The sequence below is a fragment of the Anarrhichthys ocellatus genome, unplaced genomic scaffold (genome assembly GCF_004355925.1).
Source record: "Anarrhichthys ocellatus isolate YVR2014 unplaced genomic scaffold, GSC_Weel_1.0 scaffold9, whole genome shotgun sequence".
Lineage (NCBI taxonomy): Eukaryota > Metazoa > Chordata > Actinopteri > Perciformes > Anarhichadidae > Anarrhichthys > Anarrhichthys ocellatus.
The window spans coordinates 2,948,054-2,964,536 of record NW_022280039.1 but is presented as its reverse complement, the minus strand read 5'-3'; the positions used below and the strand labels follow the sequence as shown (position 1 = coordinate 2,964,536).

Sequence of the window (16,483 nt, the reverse complement as noted above, 5' to 3'; positions counted from 1 at the left end):
CCTATTCTTTTTGAAATAAAGTTAATTTAGTGTTTGCTTTTTTACTATACATTTTGAAACATCTGCTAAATTCTTATCAGCTCTGGACTTTCACTGCTGTTAACCAGCACATCTTTAAACAAACTGTAACTGGAAACACATAGGTTCCCCACACGTTTAATTGTAAAAACGTAGGTGATCCCCTAACTTTTCATCAAGCTATCAGGTCAAATTCTCAATTTGTCCAATGCTTTTATGGAGGATGCAAATTAGCAAATGTAAGCGAGCTAGCATGCTGAACTATGGTGAGCATAGTTCATACTGCTAAACATCAGTATGTTTGTACTTTAATTATCAGAATTTTGCCATGCACTACAGCATTAAGCCAAAAGCAAGCACACTGTGCCTAAGTACTGCCTCACAGTGCCGCTAGTGTGGAGCTGCATAGATTTACATGCTGACTTCTTTTTTTTCAGTGTGACACCATGAAACTTTTTTGATGACATTCTAGCTTGTGTTCGATGTTGAACACTTTTACACCGCTACATTTAGTCTGTCTGATCTGCATCATCTTGATTTTTTTCAAACTTTCCCCACAAAACCAGTGAGCTATGTTCGTGACTTGTGTAACAACGACAACATGACTATAGTATTAAGCTAAATTAAGTTCTCTATATAAACTGAATATCTGGCTTAATTAGTGTGCAAACACAAATATAGGACAGATTCTAATCAAGTTAGGGGGTACTCCCAAATGTTATAAAGATGGGGGAATCAGAAGAGACAAACTTAAAACATAATGGACAAAATCGAAGCAGCAAAGGCCTGGATATTTTGACTTTGGGTCTTGAGTATGAGTCAAGCGCAAAACACTGGATCCTACGTTGTTTAAAATCAGTCAATAATGTAGAAATGTGTGATTTATTTATTCATTTGAAATTTTATATTCAGCAGTATTTTATTTTCAATTTCTGGCAGCTGTGCTTCCTGCTTGGTCGTGTGTTTCAACACACAAAACAAGTTTCCTGGTGAGAAGCCAGTGAGGGATCACATCTGCATGCTGTACTTCAGACCTTCAGACCACTCCATCACTTCCCTACTGCTCCAAGAATTGGACAGAGTATGTTTGGGTTGCCTTTCCTGTGCACTACGAATTGACAAGCCTGCGGGTCAAAAACTGACACACAGTTGTCAGCAAATCTCGTCGGGGTTGAATACCTGCAAATACACAGCAAACAGTAGAATATGTAAGTCTAGTTTCGATTGAATTTGTACCCCTTTAATACCTTAATTGTTGAGCTCTGTGTACTCACCCAGTGCAACACCCATTGCAGGTACAGTCCATACATTTACTGTTTCTCCAAGAAGATCCTGTGGCATGCCATGTATTATCCTCATTGTCCTGACAATGGGTCATGCCTATGGGTGCAAGAAAAGAGTGGTAAATATCTTTCAAAACATATGTATATGTATTTACCACAAATATACTGTAGGTGTTTTTCTTTCCTTTTACCTGGTGTCACGGGTTTTTGGTAGCATTGACCTATTGACAGTGACACCAGAGCACTTAGCAACAAAGCCAGAGCCAAATATTTCTTCATGGAAAAATTGGAAACAAACATCACAGTTTTAACACTTGATCTCAACATTCCAGTCAGACATGTATAGAGTGGTGCAGGAATGAACACTAAAACCTGCACTTCAGGTTGTCTCATCTAGAAGTCAATGGGCTTTTTGTTTTGGTCTGCGGTTAACACAAGCTTAAGCAATTACATTTTTTTGTTCTACGATATCAAAATACATCAGTAAATATCCCTCTCGTGAATTTTTAAGCTTTTACATGTCTTTAAAAAACAGTTGCTAATATGTGGCTAAATGAGACTACAAATGTCATCAAACGACTAGTCCCTCTCGACAGCCTTGCTGTGTTTATACTCGTGCTCATTTGTCCGTGGTGTAGTTTGTTCAAAAGCCGATAGCTTTTTACTTCTGGCAATTGCATTCACGCTTCAAAAATCATAAAAGTGGTGTTCATTTGTGAAAATTATCTTGGTGAACAAAATGTAAAAGTATCATAAGCTTGTGTTTGCCCATAAACGTGCCCATGAAAAAAAAGAGCAACGCTGGTGAAACAATGTATCTTTATACATCCATGATCATAAATATCTCTAAAACACAAACGAATCATGTTGTAAAGTCTTGCCATTTTGACAATGTCATATAATGAGTCAAAACTCATTCTTAGACACTTTATTCACTAACAAACCTCACATTTAACAACTCTCTTCCCCTCCATGATTTACATTACTTTATCTCTTCAAACACAGAAATAGCTGCAACAAACAATTTCACAATTTAATAATTTTAAACTCACCATCGTGGCAGTTAAATGTGTCTGGCTTGTAGTGTGTGAAGAGATTAAGATGTAGGCAACTGCACTTTGAATGAAGGGCTCCGTCTTTTAAACAGTGTGTCTGCAGGGACCTTTGGAAGTAAATAAGGGGCATGGGAGGAAGGGGCTGTTTACTGAAAGACGTCACTACAGTTTAACACAACAAATAAGAGTACTAGAACAATGTAAAAGTCTTTTTTTTTCTCAGGTTGATTTTAAGATTTGACACACATACACATAGTTTGGAGTCTAGTCATGTATTACTCCTATTAGTTATTATTAATAGTTATTTTGACATTATTGTTATTATTATTAATGATTTCATTGTCATTATCATTGTATCCACTGCTGCTGTTATTATTAGAAGTAATCATTTCTCCTCGGCTCCAAGGACAGAGGATATTGTATGTTGTACAGATTGTAAAGCCCCCTGAGGCCCATTTGTGATCTGAGATTATAAATGAAATTTAACAGAATGTCTATCTTTACATGACTTTGTGGAGTGAATATTTTTGCATTTTCAAAATAATAACTGGGGCTAGATTTTAACTAACTACCTCAATTATCACCAATTACTTAAGTAAAGTAGAAAAGTGCATTTAAATCATGCATTAAAACAGCAACCCGATTATTCACAGGCATTCTTTTCAGTGTTAGGTAATTAACATCGAGTATTTTTGTAAAGGGAGTAAAGGATCCAGACTCTAATAATCCAGTCCATGTTTTGCGTAACTCTGACGCGCCACAAACGGGGTTGCCAGGTTTCTTGAAATGTGGCCCTGACCGTCCTTCTTCTTTTGTTTCCGTGGAAAGGAGGGTTGTGGTGCTTAACATGGCAACAAATCGCACAACAGATGGAAGTAAGGCTTTTGCGCACTGAGTATTTGGGGTTCATAATAACCTCTGGAATAAGCAAATTAATACGTACTTCTTTGGCTCAAAAGAAGAATTTAAACCGTCTTGACAAACATGGAATAATAGAGCGAAGAGGTGAGCAGCACGACGCAGCGATAAGCGCCATTTGGGTAGCTTTTAGCTTGCTATGCTAACGTTAGCATGCCAGGCCAGCCCATAGTCGTCAGTCCTTTTACACAGAGTTCAAGATAAATATTGAATATCGATCAACAGCCACGTAAAGGTGTACATCATCAAGACACTTGACGGGTTTATAAGTTATATTCAACCCTGAACCGGTCATATATAACATCGTTATTGTTGTTATTATTGTAGTGAGGGGTGGTGCTCATCGTGGACAAAGCGGAAGCATGTTTGAACGTCACATCATGCTATCAGGGTTTAAGTTAGTTAATCTTACGGTTGTTTCCTCGAGTATTCGTTTAGTCTACAGCGTTAAATGATCAATGGTAACGTCAGCAATTGTCTTCTTTCATGTCAAAACCTAAATATAAGCAGAATACAACAGTAGTAACGTAGGAATCCAGCTTTTATACTAATACTTGAACAGAGTTTTTTTGGGATATTCTTTAAACAAGTTATGTAAACAACTAATCAATTATAAATTGCTGCCTCAGCACTTTTCGGCACTAGATTATGTTCAGCATCACTATTGCTACTTTGTAGAACCGATCCCGTCATGTTGTTTAGTCGTGGAAAGGCAGTAAAAGGAATAGTTTTCTCAGCCTATTTTAAATAATACTCTCTGGCTCCTCTTTTCCAGTTTAGTCTGAATCCACGCAAGTTGTTGAGCTCTTCCCGGGGCCCTCCGGGGCCCAGGAAGACGATGCATCGCGGTGGGGATAAGGACTTCCAGATATCGGCACGAAAGATGGGCACATCCTTGCTTTTCCAGCTGTCGGCTCATGAGAGAGAGTTGGATTTGGTGTTTTTGGACCACAGCTATGCCAAACCGTGGAATGCCCACCCAGATGCCAGCAGTGCCCGGCCCACAAGGACGCTGTTTGTTACCCCTCGTCGCCAGCCTGAAGCCTTGTCGTAAGTTAAAAAGCTCCTATCCATAATTTCTATCTGAAATGAAGTGATCAGTTTGATCACTTAGCTATTTTCTGCGTTGCAGTAACGTGATATCTTCTTTTCTTTGTCTGCAGAGACTCTGATTCTCTATTAGATGTGGAGACCGCCACACCGACACCGGCTCCTCTCTACGATAATCAGAAAGCTCTCAGTGTGATGAAGGAGTGTGAGCGGCACGTTCTGTTTGCTCGCACGGTTGCTGAGAGCCCTCCACCGCCCGATGACTGGGAGGAACATGTAAACAAGTAATCAAACATCTGGAGCCACCCACTGTTCATTTATCATTCATCGAGACCATGTTGAAAGTATAGAAGTTCAAGTGCTTATTTTTGACTTCATCGTTGTTTGGTTTCAGGACTGGATGGTCAGTGGCCCAGAACAAACTGTTCAATAAAGTCCTTAAAGCTCTACAAGCTGAAAGACTCGCCCGCCTGGCCAATGAAAATGTAAGTTATGAAAGTTTGATCTAAATCTGTTCTCAAGAGCTTTAAATTATAGACATTGTATAAGTTCTTCAGCAACAGTGTGTTTGCTTTCCCACTTGTTTGATAACAAAGGCACTGTTAATTGAAATATACTGTACGCCAATGTCTGTTTGGACTTTTTAGAGTTTATATAGCTTATTCACTAGCAAGGACCACACCATCAAATAGGAGCATTTAACACATTTATTGAAGGTAAACGTGATTGAGATGTGAGGCTTGAGCTTCAGTTGTGAGAAGCGTCAATGGGGAATCCGCCGTTGCACCCGGGCACGGTGAACCTCCTCAGGACCGTACGTAAAGTAGAGGAGGAGAGAGGAGGAGAAAAAGAGGGGAGGGAGGAAGGGATACCGAATACGAGAGCGAAGCAGAAGTTAGGCGGGTATTTATGGATATGCAGGAAGTGGTAGGATTGAGGAGTGGTTCTGCTCCCGAAATTACGATAAGTATCTTCAATGGTTGCTGCTTTATTGGATCGTCTTTATAGACTTGTATGATTTTCTTCCATCATACACCCCACAAATCAATGCATCTGTATCTCGAAGGCTGTTGCAAATCAGTGTACCTGTTGGGAGTAACGTATCATTTTTACAGAGAAAAAAAACCCATACAAACCAGTGCAATATGTTTTGGATAATAAAAGCTGTGTGTGTGTGTGTGTGTGTGTGTGAGTGTGTGAGTGTGAGAGAAGCCATTTGTAAATTGCCTTTGTCTGTCTCTGGTGCGATCTTGTTTCTCTCAGGCTTCCAATGAGCCAATCTTGCGGAGAATAGCTGTGGACAAGTGTGCCAGGAAGGTGCGGCATGCATTAGCCAGTGTGAACTGGGACACCAAGCTGACGCAGTGGTTACACACGACCATGATTGAATCCTTGAGCCTCGCTATGCTCGCTGCTTACCTGGATGTGCTGCAGACTCTCAAAAGCAAGGTATGGTGTGTGTGTAACTTAATGAAGAGTAAGAACTGGTCTATATTTACTGTCGGATGTCTGCACCACTATCTGCAACATCTGGGATTTTTGATTCATTACTATTTCTCTTTGTTGTCTTGGAAGTTGCCATTGCTGATTGACAGAATGTTGCTGACAACAGCAAAGACCGGCACTCCCAGTGCAGAGGCCCTGTCACTGCTACTGAAACGGCCCTGGGACCCGGCTGTTGGAGTCCTGTCTCAAAACAAACCGGTAACACTTAACCATTGTAATAGAAAGCATTGTTACACAATTTAGTGTCTTACTTTGTTCTTCGTGGTCTGTAACAGTTAAACACCAGATCCCTGTTCTGTTCTCTTGTATGTTTCAGAGCAAGCTTCCTGGATCGCCACTCATCCTAATTGCACCATCAAGCCCGACCAATCCCGCCCTGTCTACTTCACGGCGAATGAGATTCTGGCAGTCGCAACTCTCTTGTTTGGGAAAGGTCTTTAATCTCATTTAGTTAAATCTATACATTATTAGGAATTTAGGTTTTAATAGTCTCAGTAAAGTGCCTATAATAGCTGTTTCAATGTCAGGTCATTCCGGTGCACAGTCACGTGAACAGCGGAGCAAACATTGGCATCACACAGTGCTTGGAGCACATGTTGGGCACCGTCAGAGCAAAGGTCTTGGAGGTAGGATGTTCTATTTTTATGTTCTCCTTGTGTGACTGTAGTTGCAGTGTGATGGTGGTGATGTTTGTGTACTTGATTTGTTTTCAATGTGCAGATTCGCTACGGCATTCAATGCATGAAAGACAGCACAATAATCAAAACATACTCGGTCTTTTTTTAAGTTTCTTAAACTTACTTCTTCATACATTTAACCACCAGGTTCACAGTCACTTCCCCCACAAACCCATCATCCTGGTTGGCTGGAACGCTGGTGCTCTCATCGCCTGTCACGTAAGACTTCTTATAATGTATCATTGTCATCTAATGTGAGGCGAAGTGATTCCAACCCATAAAACAAATGCAAATGATTATTATTCTGTCTTTAATGCTTCTTCAGCTAATTAAATCCTGATTCCTTACAGGTATCTCTTATGGAGTATCTGACCGCTGTCGTGTGTCTCGGCTTCCCGCTGCTAACAGTCAACGGGCCGAGAGGGGTAAGACCTTAGACTGTATCTTCCATTAATTTTCATTCATCAGTTTCTACTAAGAACAACTGACCTTTTGCTCTAAGTGAGTAGTTGTAATGAATGTTAATGTGCTACTGGTTTGCAGGATGTGGATGACCCGCTGCTGGACATGAAGACCCCCGTGTTGTTTGTGGTCGGCCAGAATGCTCTGCAGTGTAGCATCGAGGGCATGGAGGAGTTCAGAGAGAAGCTGAGGGCAGACAACAGCATGGTGGTGGTGGGAGGGTCAGACGACAACCTCAGGTCAGTCACAACCTGCCGGTTTAACGAGGAGGAAGTAAGAGGATATTATATTCTTTCTAGCGGTGGATTTTTAGTATCGGTAGAATCACAAAATGTTCTTCCTCCACAGAATCAATCCGGCAAAGATGAAGTCAGAGGGACTAACGCAGACCATGGTGGACCGCTGCGTTCAGGTCGGTCCTTGCAACTGGAAATTTGTATCGTTAGTCTGGAGAGTTTGTCAATCCTCTGCAAACAAAAAAACAAAAACCGCCTATGATGTTGATAAGAAAAGCTTTTTTTCTTCTTTCATGGCTGATCTGCAGGACGAGATAGCAGACTTCCTGTCGGGCGTCCTCACACGAGCGGAGGGCCACGGCCACGGCTCCGGGGAGATGAGGGACCTGGACACGGAGAAGAAGAAAAGGCCTCGGCGGGAGCTTCCCTTTGACATGGAGAGAGGACGACCGTCCTCCCCTGCACTCAGACTTCCCATCTCACCTTCAGGTTCAGAGGTTAGTTAACAGGTGCCGCAATTACCAACTTTTTTAAATTGAAGGAATATGTGCTATATTCTTTATTTTTCGTTTAAAATTATATATGTAACATTTTGTAGACTGCATTTTGGAGGAACTCTAATATACGTACAATGTTTGAGCTGGCTGCATTTTCAATTAAAGTTAAGTTTCTAATGAATATTAAAAGCAATAGGTTTACGTGTTCAATGCCTGACACTAATCATGACTCATCGGGTGTCCCTCCTCTTCACTGTGTCCTCAGGATCTGTCTAGCGTCTGTAGCAGTCCCACTTCAAGTCCCAAACCTAAGACGTCCGGTCTCTCTCCAGCACAGAAGTCCAGTCTGATCACAGCCACGCAGCTCCTCAAGACACACATGCAACGCTCTGGCACAGTCCTCACTCCTAAGCAGGCTCAAGGTTGGTTCCCCACCGCACTCGATTTTGGAAGTACACAGTCGCGTTCGCGTAAACATGCGTGGCAATCCTGTCTGTAGACAGCTCTCAATCTTGCGCCACTTGTTTATGTGAACTTGTTGCGATAAGTCATTTACCTCGACTTTGAGCAGACGGGGTTGTTTGTGAGATGTGAAAATGTTTGCAGATAAAAAAACATCTGATGGGGCAAGATAGAAAGTGACTGAAATACTCTCTCTTCTCGTCTCTTCTCTTCCTACAACTTTCTTTTCCAACTTTTTCTCCTTCCTTCATTCCAGCTCAGTTTGCTGCTTTTATGAAACAAAACATGCTTGTGAGGAAAAATCTTCCTCCCGGCACCCCTCCTTGTATTTTTGGTAAGTGTCTATCCCTTTTTCCTCTCTCTTTTCACTCCTTTCCTGGTTTCCATTCCCCCAATTCTATATGAATGTCACACTGAAATACTGCACTGGCTCCTCACTTAACACCCAATGTCATTCTTTGAATTCTCACATTTATTAAACTCACAATAGTACATTTTATATTGCTGAACCGTTTTTTTAAAGCAGGTTTATATAACAGACTTATTAATGGGGGGGTTAACGAAGGATAAAACAGCCCAGGTTAAAGTCCGCTCAGCAGGCTGATCAAAATCTGTGTTTGTGTTTGTTTGTGTGGTGCAGTGCCAGTGACCAGTGATCAGATGGAGGGCCTGGACAGAGATGAACTGAGGTCCCATGGCAGGAGGAGGCAGGCGCCTAGTCCCACACCAAGCAAAGTCACCAAGAGAGCCAAGATCAAGGTCACCATTGTGTCCCAGAGCGAGTCCGCGGGGGGCACCATGAGCCCTGCTGCACAGGAAGGTACAACACCTGGTGTTCTTGTCACATATAGGACTCTATAAGCATTTGTTTGATATAAACGCTCCATGATTTATTCTGTTTTTTCTAAACATCGAAAAAACCTTTCTGTTGTAGTATGATCAGAGTGAACAGACTGTTTGTTTTGTGGATTGATAAAATCAGTAGTAGACAGTTTTTAGCAGCTCACCTTCCCACAGAGTGCTAGATTGAGTGAGGAACATGTCTTTGTTTGGTGTAAAGTATGGCTTAAGTAAAAGTAGGACTTTTGAAAAACATTTATTCCTGGAAAAAGCATGGTGCTTGTATTGCGTGACTAGACAGATTTGCTTGGTAATTGTTCCGGCCTTTTCCTAAAGCAGCCCCTCTGAAGTATCTCTAACGGACCATCATGATGTGATCCCTTTTCCATGCAGTGGGTGTTTCTGGGAAGCCCTTAAGAGTGACCGTGGGACAGACTGTGGCTGGAGCCAAGGAGCTCTCTGGACTTCTCACAGGCCAGCGGTAAGCTAGCCTGCCCTGGCACACACAGGCACATTCAGTATAGAGCGCTGAAACACGTTAACATGCCCACACCCACACCCCCCTTTGGACAAAAGTTCGTCTGGTGCAGAGGGATTGATATGGGGTGTTAGCTTTGAGCTGAGCGATGGCCAATCATCACTTGCTGGGGTAGCTCCTGAGTAGATTGGTGGTTATGTGTGTCACTGCAGGTCTGGTAGTCTCTCAGAGGTATCTGGTGCCCTGTCCCCAGGCTCGAGCTCATTCAACAGCGTGCAGCCTTGCATGGTGTCAGGGTCCTCCACACCAGTCCAGGCGCAAGCTCCGGCTACTGCCCAAGGTATCTCTGTCCTGTCCTGTCCTGCCCTGCACGCCTGTTTGCACTCTCAGCTGTGCAGCTAATCTCAGCGCAGTAACCTTAACACACAGTGCAGTTCTAACCACTTTGTAGAGTGACAGTTTTGGACACTGGATGAGAACAGTGTGTGAGGACAACATATTTAGGCAAACATCATCATTGATTACCTCTTGCGCCATCGCTGTCCCGAACCTTACCCTTTGGACATGGCTTTCATATGGCCTGTTTGTGTCCGTGTGTGTCCATCTAGTTTAGGCCGATGGGGGGGGGGGAGAGATTGGGTGGGAGCAGTTTGTACAAGGAGTTATTAATATTTCACCCAAATTTCAGCTCAATTGATTCATTGTCCTTCCTTTTTCTGTGTAGCGCCTTCCGCCAGCAGTCTACTACAAGGCCTAAGTTTCAGTCTTCAGGAGATCATCACCAAAACTCCTAGCTTGCCCGCCTCAGCAGCCAATACAGGCAGCACCCAGGTACCTCCTGGTTACACTGTTACACATGTTTGAATGACCACAATGGAAGATTTGCTTGTTTTAAGTCCAGTTGCAAGGAATTATGTAAACTGTACTGACAACCAAACCATAAGTTGCATAACTTTGTTTCATTTAAGGCACGCAAAAAGAGAATAGTTGTCTTTCTTTTTCTCACTCAATTAATAGATAATAATATAGCCGAGGCATTAGGCTGGAATGATTGTTCCTTCTCCTGCCAATAAGCTCTGCCAATAACAACTGACCAATGAGGGTTTACCTCGTACAAGAGCTGTGAAAGTCCCAGTGAAACGGAGGTTAGAGCGTCTTTAGCTTCTGCACTGTGAGTATTTCACAGTGAAGCGGGATATTTGAATCGTGTCCAGTCACAGGACGGTTTTACATCTCATGAGAATGTAGTGTGATACGGAGGACTGTGGCTCCACACTCACCTCCATGCTGCTTAAAGTTACAGATTGATTGATAAATGGATATCTTGATATTATTGTTTGAAATTCGTTGGTACTAGCTTAAGTAAGCACACTTTATTTTCATTTTTGAGATTTTAGTTTAGGGTTTTGTTGAATTGTGTTGTTATACTGAGTGGTTTCAAATATCTTGTCCTCTATATCAATATTTAGTTACTAAATAGAAGAAACACAACTTGGGTTTTTCTTAGTGTACCTAATAAAATGGCAACTGAATGTAAATTGTACATACAACAGGAAGAGACTCTTACAAGAGTTTACTAAAAGATGAAGTTCATCTAAAGTCTGTTGTTATTGTACAAGACAAGACCGTAAACTATTTGTTTGTCTTCTTCTTCTTCTCCTCCACCTTCAGGCGGTCTGTGGCAAGCCCCAGGGTCAGGTCCTGAGCTCCGTCTGTACCAGCAGCAGCAGCACTCTGCTCCGGGCGTTGCCTGTGGTCACCACAGGAGGAGTGGCTAAAACCACCGCCATCCACCAGCTGCTCACTAATGGCGGGCTGGCCAAGCTTGCCAGCAGCCTGCCCGGCTTGGCGCACATCACCAATCAGACCGCTGGTATGTCTCGAACTGCCAAAACACGACGGCCACGTTGAATGCTCAGAGTTCATTCATCCTTTTTGTTTTGGAAACACTAGTTCAGGACGTCTGTAGGCCAGGGAGGATTGCTGCAGTAGACCACCGTAGAGGACAGCTCTGTCGACGTGTGTGTGCGTGCGTGTGTGTGTAGATGGTTTGCCTGGAAGAACCGGACTGTTATCAGGTGTGCAGAGTCAGGTGGGCGGATGTACAGCATCAGAGGGCAGATCAGTGCCGTGCGATATGTTTTGTTTTCATGTTCAGAAAGAGCCATATGGGAAATGTAGGGTCTCAAGTTTGAGTTCCCAGCTTATGTTTGACACATAATGTTTAAGTAGAAGTGGATGCAAATGTCAAATAAAGATAAATGTATGAAACCATTTGATACAGAAGAATTGTGAATTAAGTTAAAACCAGTATGAGTATGGTTGACCAACTTTAATATGCCGAAAAGTTCAATCCAGACTGCTTTGTATGTCAGATTTTGTTTCTCACTTCATGTTTGTGTTTGCCTCATGTAGTGACATTTTGTAAACCCTTCCATCAAATCACCTGCTTATAATATCCATATGTTTGAATGCTAACCTCTTACAGACATGTGTTGGGAAGCAATAACATTAGCACATGGCATTACCCGAGAGTTTTCCTGTTGTTACAATAAAGACTGGAATCAAATCATGTTTTCATTGCTCCTGTTTGCTGTTTTTTTCTTTTAGTGTGAATCAGTTATACTCTACTGTACTGCACCCCTCTCGCCTAACTAAATCTCCAAAATTGTTTTTACCTTTTTACCTCTCATTGTGTTCATTGTCCAACAACCTGCTATTGTTTTAATTTGCTGACCACAAAGCAAAAAGGTGCTTCTGATGACTTCCATCACAACATGTTTCACAACTTTTGGTGGCAAAGTCAAAGGTCTCGTTTGAGCATCTGATGGCCCCGACACAGCCTTGTGTTACTTGAAGCTCTTTATTTGATTACTAGTTATTGCTATTGTGATGGCACGTGTTAATTACTGCAATATCGGCCTTTTTGTTTTTGCTTTCACACTGCCCACGTTGTTATCGACACAACCCACGGTAATTCATCTTTTTGGCTAACTTATGAATATCTTCACTGCCATGGCAACCACAATGCAATGAAATAATTTTTCCAGACACAATCATTTATCTTGTGTGTGTGGCGATATAGTAAGTAATGAAAAATGAATGACCTGCCCTAAGTAGTAATCCTTTACCCAACTTATTGTGGTGTTTTTTTTTAGCTTAATGTGCATTTTAAGTTGCACGCATACAGATGTTTTTACGTCGGCACACTGATGTGGTCGTAATAGGAAGTTACATAAAAACTGCCATGACAGCAGCTATCTTAATCGGTCTAAATATGAGGCTGTGTATGAAAGTGTGCTGCATTCTCATTACTGAAGATACTGTGTGCACACTAAAGTTATCAAAGATGTCTTTGTCCTTAAGATTTTAATACCAGCAGGCTTACTTTTATATTGGAGTGTGAGTTTATGAATTCCACTTTTCCCTTTTACAGCAGTGAAAGGTGTCCATGATGACACACCCGATGTAAGCCGATGCTGTGCCAGAGGCATTTGGGAGCCGCAGCCTGCTGATGAGACTGCCCCCTCCCTGCAATGATATACACACCACCCAACAACATGCAGAACACCTGCTTCACATCCTCCAGAGAGCTCCCCAGTGGAGATGGTTGGAAAAGGCCAGGCAGTCACTGTCGGCTGTGGCTGCGTTGCTTAACCTCCGCGCACAGATGGTTAACGCTTTACTAACACTGCAATGGTGGTCTTCATGCTATGGTCTGTGCTCTCTTCTTACACCTTTAACATCCTGACGGCCAGTGAAAAAACACATGATCACATGTTATCCTCAAGGAGGAAATTATTTGTATCACGTGAGGATAAACTGCAACCTACCTGGACTGTGATAATATTGCTGTACGGCCTACAAAAGGACAGCCAGGATGTTAATTATATAACTCAACTAAAAGTAACCATTAAAAAAAAACGTATTTCTTAGGTTGTATTAGGTCCAAGCACTTTTGTCATAAATTGATTTGCATCTTATTTATCATCGGTCTAGACAAGTCAGTTGTGTGTGAAGCATTTTGACAACATGTCACAACTTGATATTTGTGAATATCTCCATATTTGTAAGCTAATTTAAATGATAGCTGTGGCTTCCATATTATATATCACAGTAATTATTTTCACACCATTACAGTGTTTCATCATAATATTTGCTTTTTGTGTAGCAGTTTTCTTTCACCGTGTCAAACAACTTCACCATATAGTAGGCCTGAAATAAGTTAGAGTGAGAACTTCAAGGCTACTTAAATGTCAGTACTGGTCCTGATTATGTGATTGCGGAAGCTACAATGTTGTCAAAGAGGCCTGGAGTTGACTGAGCATCTGTGCAATGCTCACTTTGAATAATATGCACTCTAAAAGATGCATTACATGAAAGGTCATGTCTGTCGGTATTTACGATAAACTGTATGTGTTACATTTGTTTCCACTAAACTCTTGTATAAGGCAATATTTCCCATCTGCAGTGTTTATGGACTTTTTGTTTAAAACAGACACACAGTAAAAAAATATTTAAAAAAAAAGATTTCCCTGAAGAGACTCAACTGTGTTCCCTGTTTGCAAATCTAAATATTTGGTTCTGTGTGTTCAACACTTGTATTGAGCAAGCTAAGAAACTCCGCTTCTTCAAAATATAATGAAGGCGCTTGCTCTCATGCGTGATAGTTATACTGCCGTGTTTACAGCAACAGCATAAATACAGCCCACTCTTCCCAGCTGACATCTTAAATCTTAAATTCCACACACAGACAGCAGTCAGATAAGATAAGGAGAAGAGTGTGTCTCCTCCCTGTTATATAAGCCAGGCTTTGTGTGTAATAGGCAGGGACAGGATCACTAATGCCAGTCAGACAGAGATCAACATCAACAGAGCTGCTGGCATACAGCCTCCCATCAGCAGCAGCAGCAGCAGCAGCAGCAGTTGATATTCAAGCAATTCATCTGAGGTCTCTACATCCAGGCTTCACCACAGTTCTGTTATTTTCTACATGAATGAGTCTGATGTGTGTGAAATCCAGTGAGACTGGGAAATGTTTGTGAAGCAATCTTCACTAATTAATGGCAAGAAATTGGCCATAGTGTGATAAATTAAGAAGAAGCAGAGGGACATCCCTTAATTTCTCTCCTTTCTGAATACATTTTGTTTGATATATACTGTAGTTCAGCTGAAATTAGATGGATTAAACATTCAACATACACTGTTCAATGCCAGGAATATACTGTTGCAAGTCAGAAGAGAATCTTCTACATTAATACATTTACAAATTTGCCAAACAGACTATCATGATGACATGCACACCTGCCAATACTTTAATTTACATTTGATTTACAATCTCTTTGTGTAATGTACCATCAATCGCCAACAGGTGGCGCGTTAAGCACTTCAACTTCCTTGGGGATGCTTATATCTATATGCGAGTAAAGCCTATTCTGGAAAGGTCAAGCTCAGTCGGTTTTTATGTTTGTGTGCGCGTGTGATAGCACGAGCAGGTGGCCGAAGTCGAGTGCGCATATGTGCGTAATACTGTTAATGGAAAAAACGAAAATGAAGGAGGGAGTTTGGGTTTATACAACTTTGATGGAAATGTAAAAAAACCCCGGTATAAATAAACCTCAAATTTGTCAGGTAAGTGCGGTTTCATTTGAACTTGTATAGACAATTTGAGATTCACAATTGAATGCAATCTTTCATCAAGCTCTTGTTCCAGGGAGTGAAATATGATGGCAGCTTTACTTTGGTCAATTCAATATTGAATTAAGGTTCGTATAAACATGACTGTGGAGGCAGCGGATGGGAAACTATCACCATTAATCCTTCTTCACAAAGAGATAATAGTGAGACAAATTATAGTCCCACGTATGCTCTTCAGGGACCCCTGATGGATCGACTAGGGAGCAATAAATAAGCGCAGGCATCACCCTATTGCCCTATTACGCATCACCGCGTAATAGGGCATTTTCACCGCCCCTGTGGAGCTGCCAGATCATCAAAGTTCCTCAGGCAGTCCTCTGCACTCATCCGAAGCTCTGGCTGGAGAAGAGGAATCACTGCCCCCAGAGCCAAGAACACACCGGAGAGAGGCTGGATTTAAAACCCGCCCTCCAGAGGGATCTAATTTCCCCCCCAAAAAAACCTCCCATTTTCTCTCTCTCTCTCTCTCTCTCTCTCTCTCTCTCTCTCTCTCTCTCTCTCTCTCTTTCTCTCACTCATTCTTCTGTCTCTCTCTCTCTCTTTCCCTCTGTCCCCCCTCTCTGCCTTCACCTTTATCCCTCGCCTTTCGCCGTTTCCCCCTCCACAATAATGGATCTCACGGCGAGATGTTTGTGTCTTCTATCCTGTCTCGGCGTGGTATTGGCGATCGGTTTGGAGGCGATTGACCCAGGCTACTATGTGGAGTCCGGTGCCACATCAGAGACGATCGACTACAAGGATCCCTGTAAAGCTGGTGAGATTTTCCCCCTTTTTTTTTTTTTTTTTGTAGAAGCTACGCTGTGATTCACCTTTGATGTGGAAGTAGAAACATGCCACGAATCTGTTTTGCGGAGCTTGCACAGATCGGCTAGAAAAAACGCGTTTGGAGAGATGACAGTAGTGGATGTAGTTTTTAAAAGGCTTGAGAGAACATTATGTGCATTTGTTTTGTACTGAGTGACATAGTTTCTGCAGTTTGAAACATTTGAAGCACACACACTGCTGAGTCGCCTTGGATAACCCAGGTCGCAGAGCGGCTGCAAAGGGTTGAAAGAATGAAAATGAAAATGATGAGTGTCTGGATACATTTCTCGAGACTTGAAAAGTTTTGCTTTACTTGCTTGTTGAAAAGTTACAGTCTGCTGTTTGCGGCAAAATAAAAAAATTTAAAAAGTGACAATGCTCTCTCCTGCAGGCGGTGTGCTGTTATATTGTTGGGTAAACGAAATGTTTCCTCCACTTTGATTTTTAGACTTTTTCTGCTCCCTTTCTGTTTGGTTTTTTGTCACTGAACAAATAGTGCT

The 16,483-nt window shown here is 42.0% G+C and overlaps 2 protein-coding genes across 6 annotated transcripts in view; both read left to right on the top strand.

The window, feature by feature from the left end:
* Window positions 1–3,189: 3,189 nt before the first annotated feature.
* kansl3 (KAT8 regulatory NSL complex subunit 3) lies at window positions 3,190–13,865 on the top strand. Of its 5 annotated transcripts, none has more exons than XM_031849636.1 (21): window positions 3,190–3,361; window positions 4,055–4,324; window positions 4,438–4,608; window positions 4,719–4,809; window positions 5,588–5,773; window positions 5,900–6,028; window positions 6,147–6,263; window positions 6,358–6,456; window positions 6,655–6,726; window positions 6,858–6,932; window positions 7,051–7,208; window positions 7,318–7,381; window positions 7,514–7,702; window positions 7,968–8,124; window positions 8,421–8,498; window positions 8,805–8,984; window positions 9,398–9,485; window positions 9,695–9,822; window positions 10,207–10,313; window positions 11,154–11,355; window positions 12,919–13,865. In XM_031849636.1, the coding sequence occupies exons 2-21, from the start codon at window positions 4,113–4,115 to the stop codon at window positions 13,020–13,022; spliced, it is 2,607 nt and encodes an 868-aa protein (XP_031705496.1). In that variant the 5' UTR covers window positions 3,190–3,361; window positions 4,055–4,112; the 3' UTR covers window positions 13,023–13,865. The 5 variants fall into 5 exon arrangements, with proteins under 5 accessions (XP_031705496.1, XP_031705494.1, XP_031705493.1 ...); XM_031849634.1 differs by having other exon boundaries at window positions 4,050–4,324; XM_031849633.1 differs by having other exon boundaries at window positions 3,198–3,231; window positions 4,050–4,324.
* A 1,833-nt stretch (window positions 13,866–15,698) lies between these two features.
* The window catches only part of bmp1a (bone morphogenetic protein 1a), a 32,106-nt gene continuing 31,321 nt past the window's right edge, over window positions 15,699–16,483 (top strand). The window contains exon 1 of the mRNA XM_031849205.1: window positions 15,699–15,933. Coding sequence (XP_031705065.1) covers window positions 15,789–15,933 — 145 coding nt within the window. The 5' untranslated portion in view covers window positions 15,699–15,788. The remainder of the gene's footprint in view (window positions 15,934–16,483) is intronic.

Excerpts from the sequence above, each read along its gene's own strand:
- kansl3 (XM_031849633.1), top strand. Across the intron at positions 7,382-7,513 it reads TGGTGGACCGCTGCGTTCAG|GACGAGATAGCAGACTTCCT; the intron begins GTCGGTCCTTGC and ends GCTGATCTGCAG. Across the intron at positions 11,356-12,918 it reads CATCACCAATCAGACCGCTG|CAGTGAAAGGTGTCCATGAT; the intron begins GTATGTCTCGAA and ends TCCCTTTTACAG.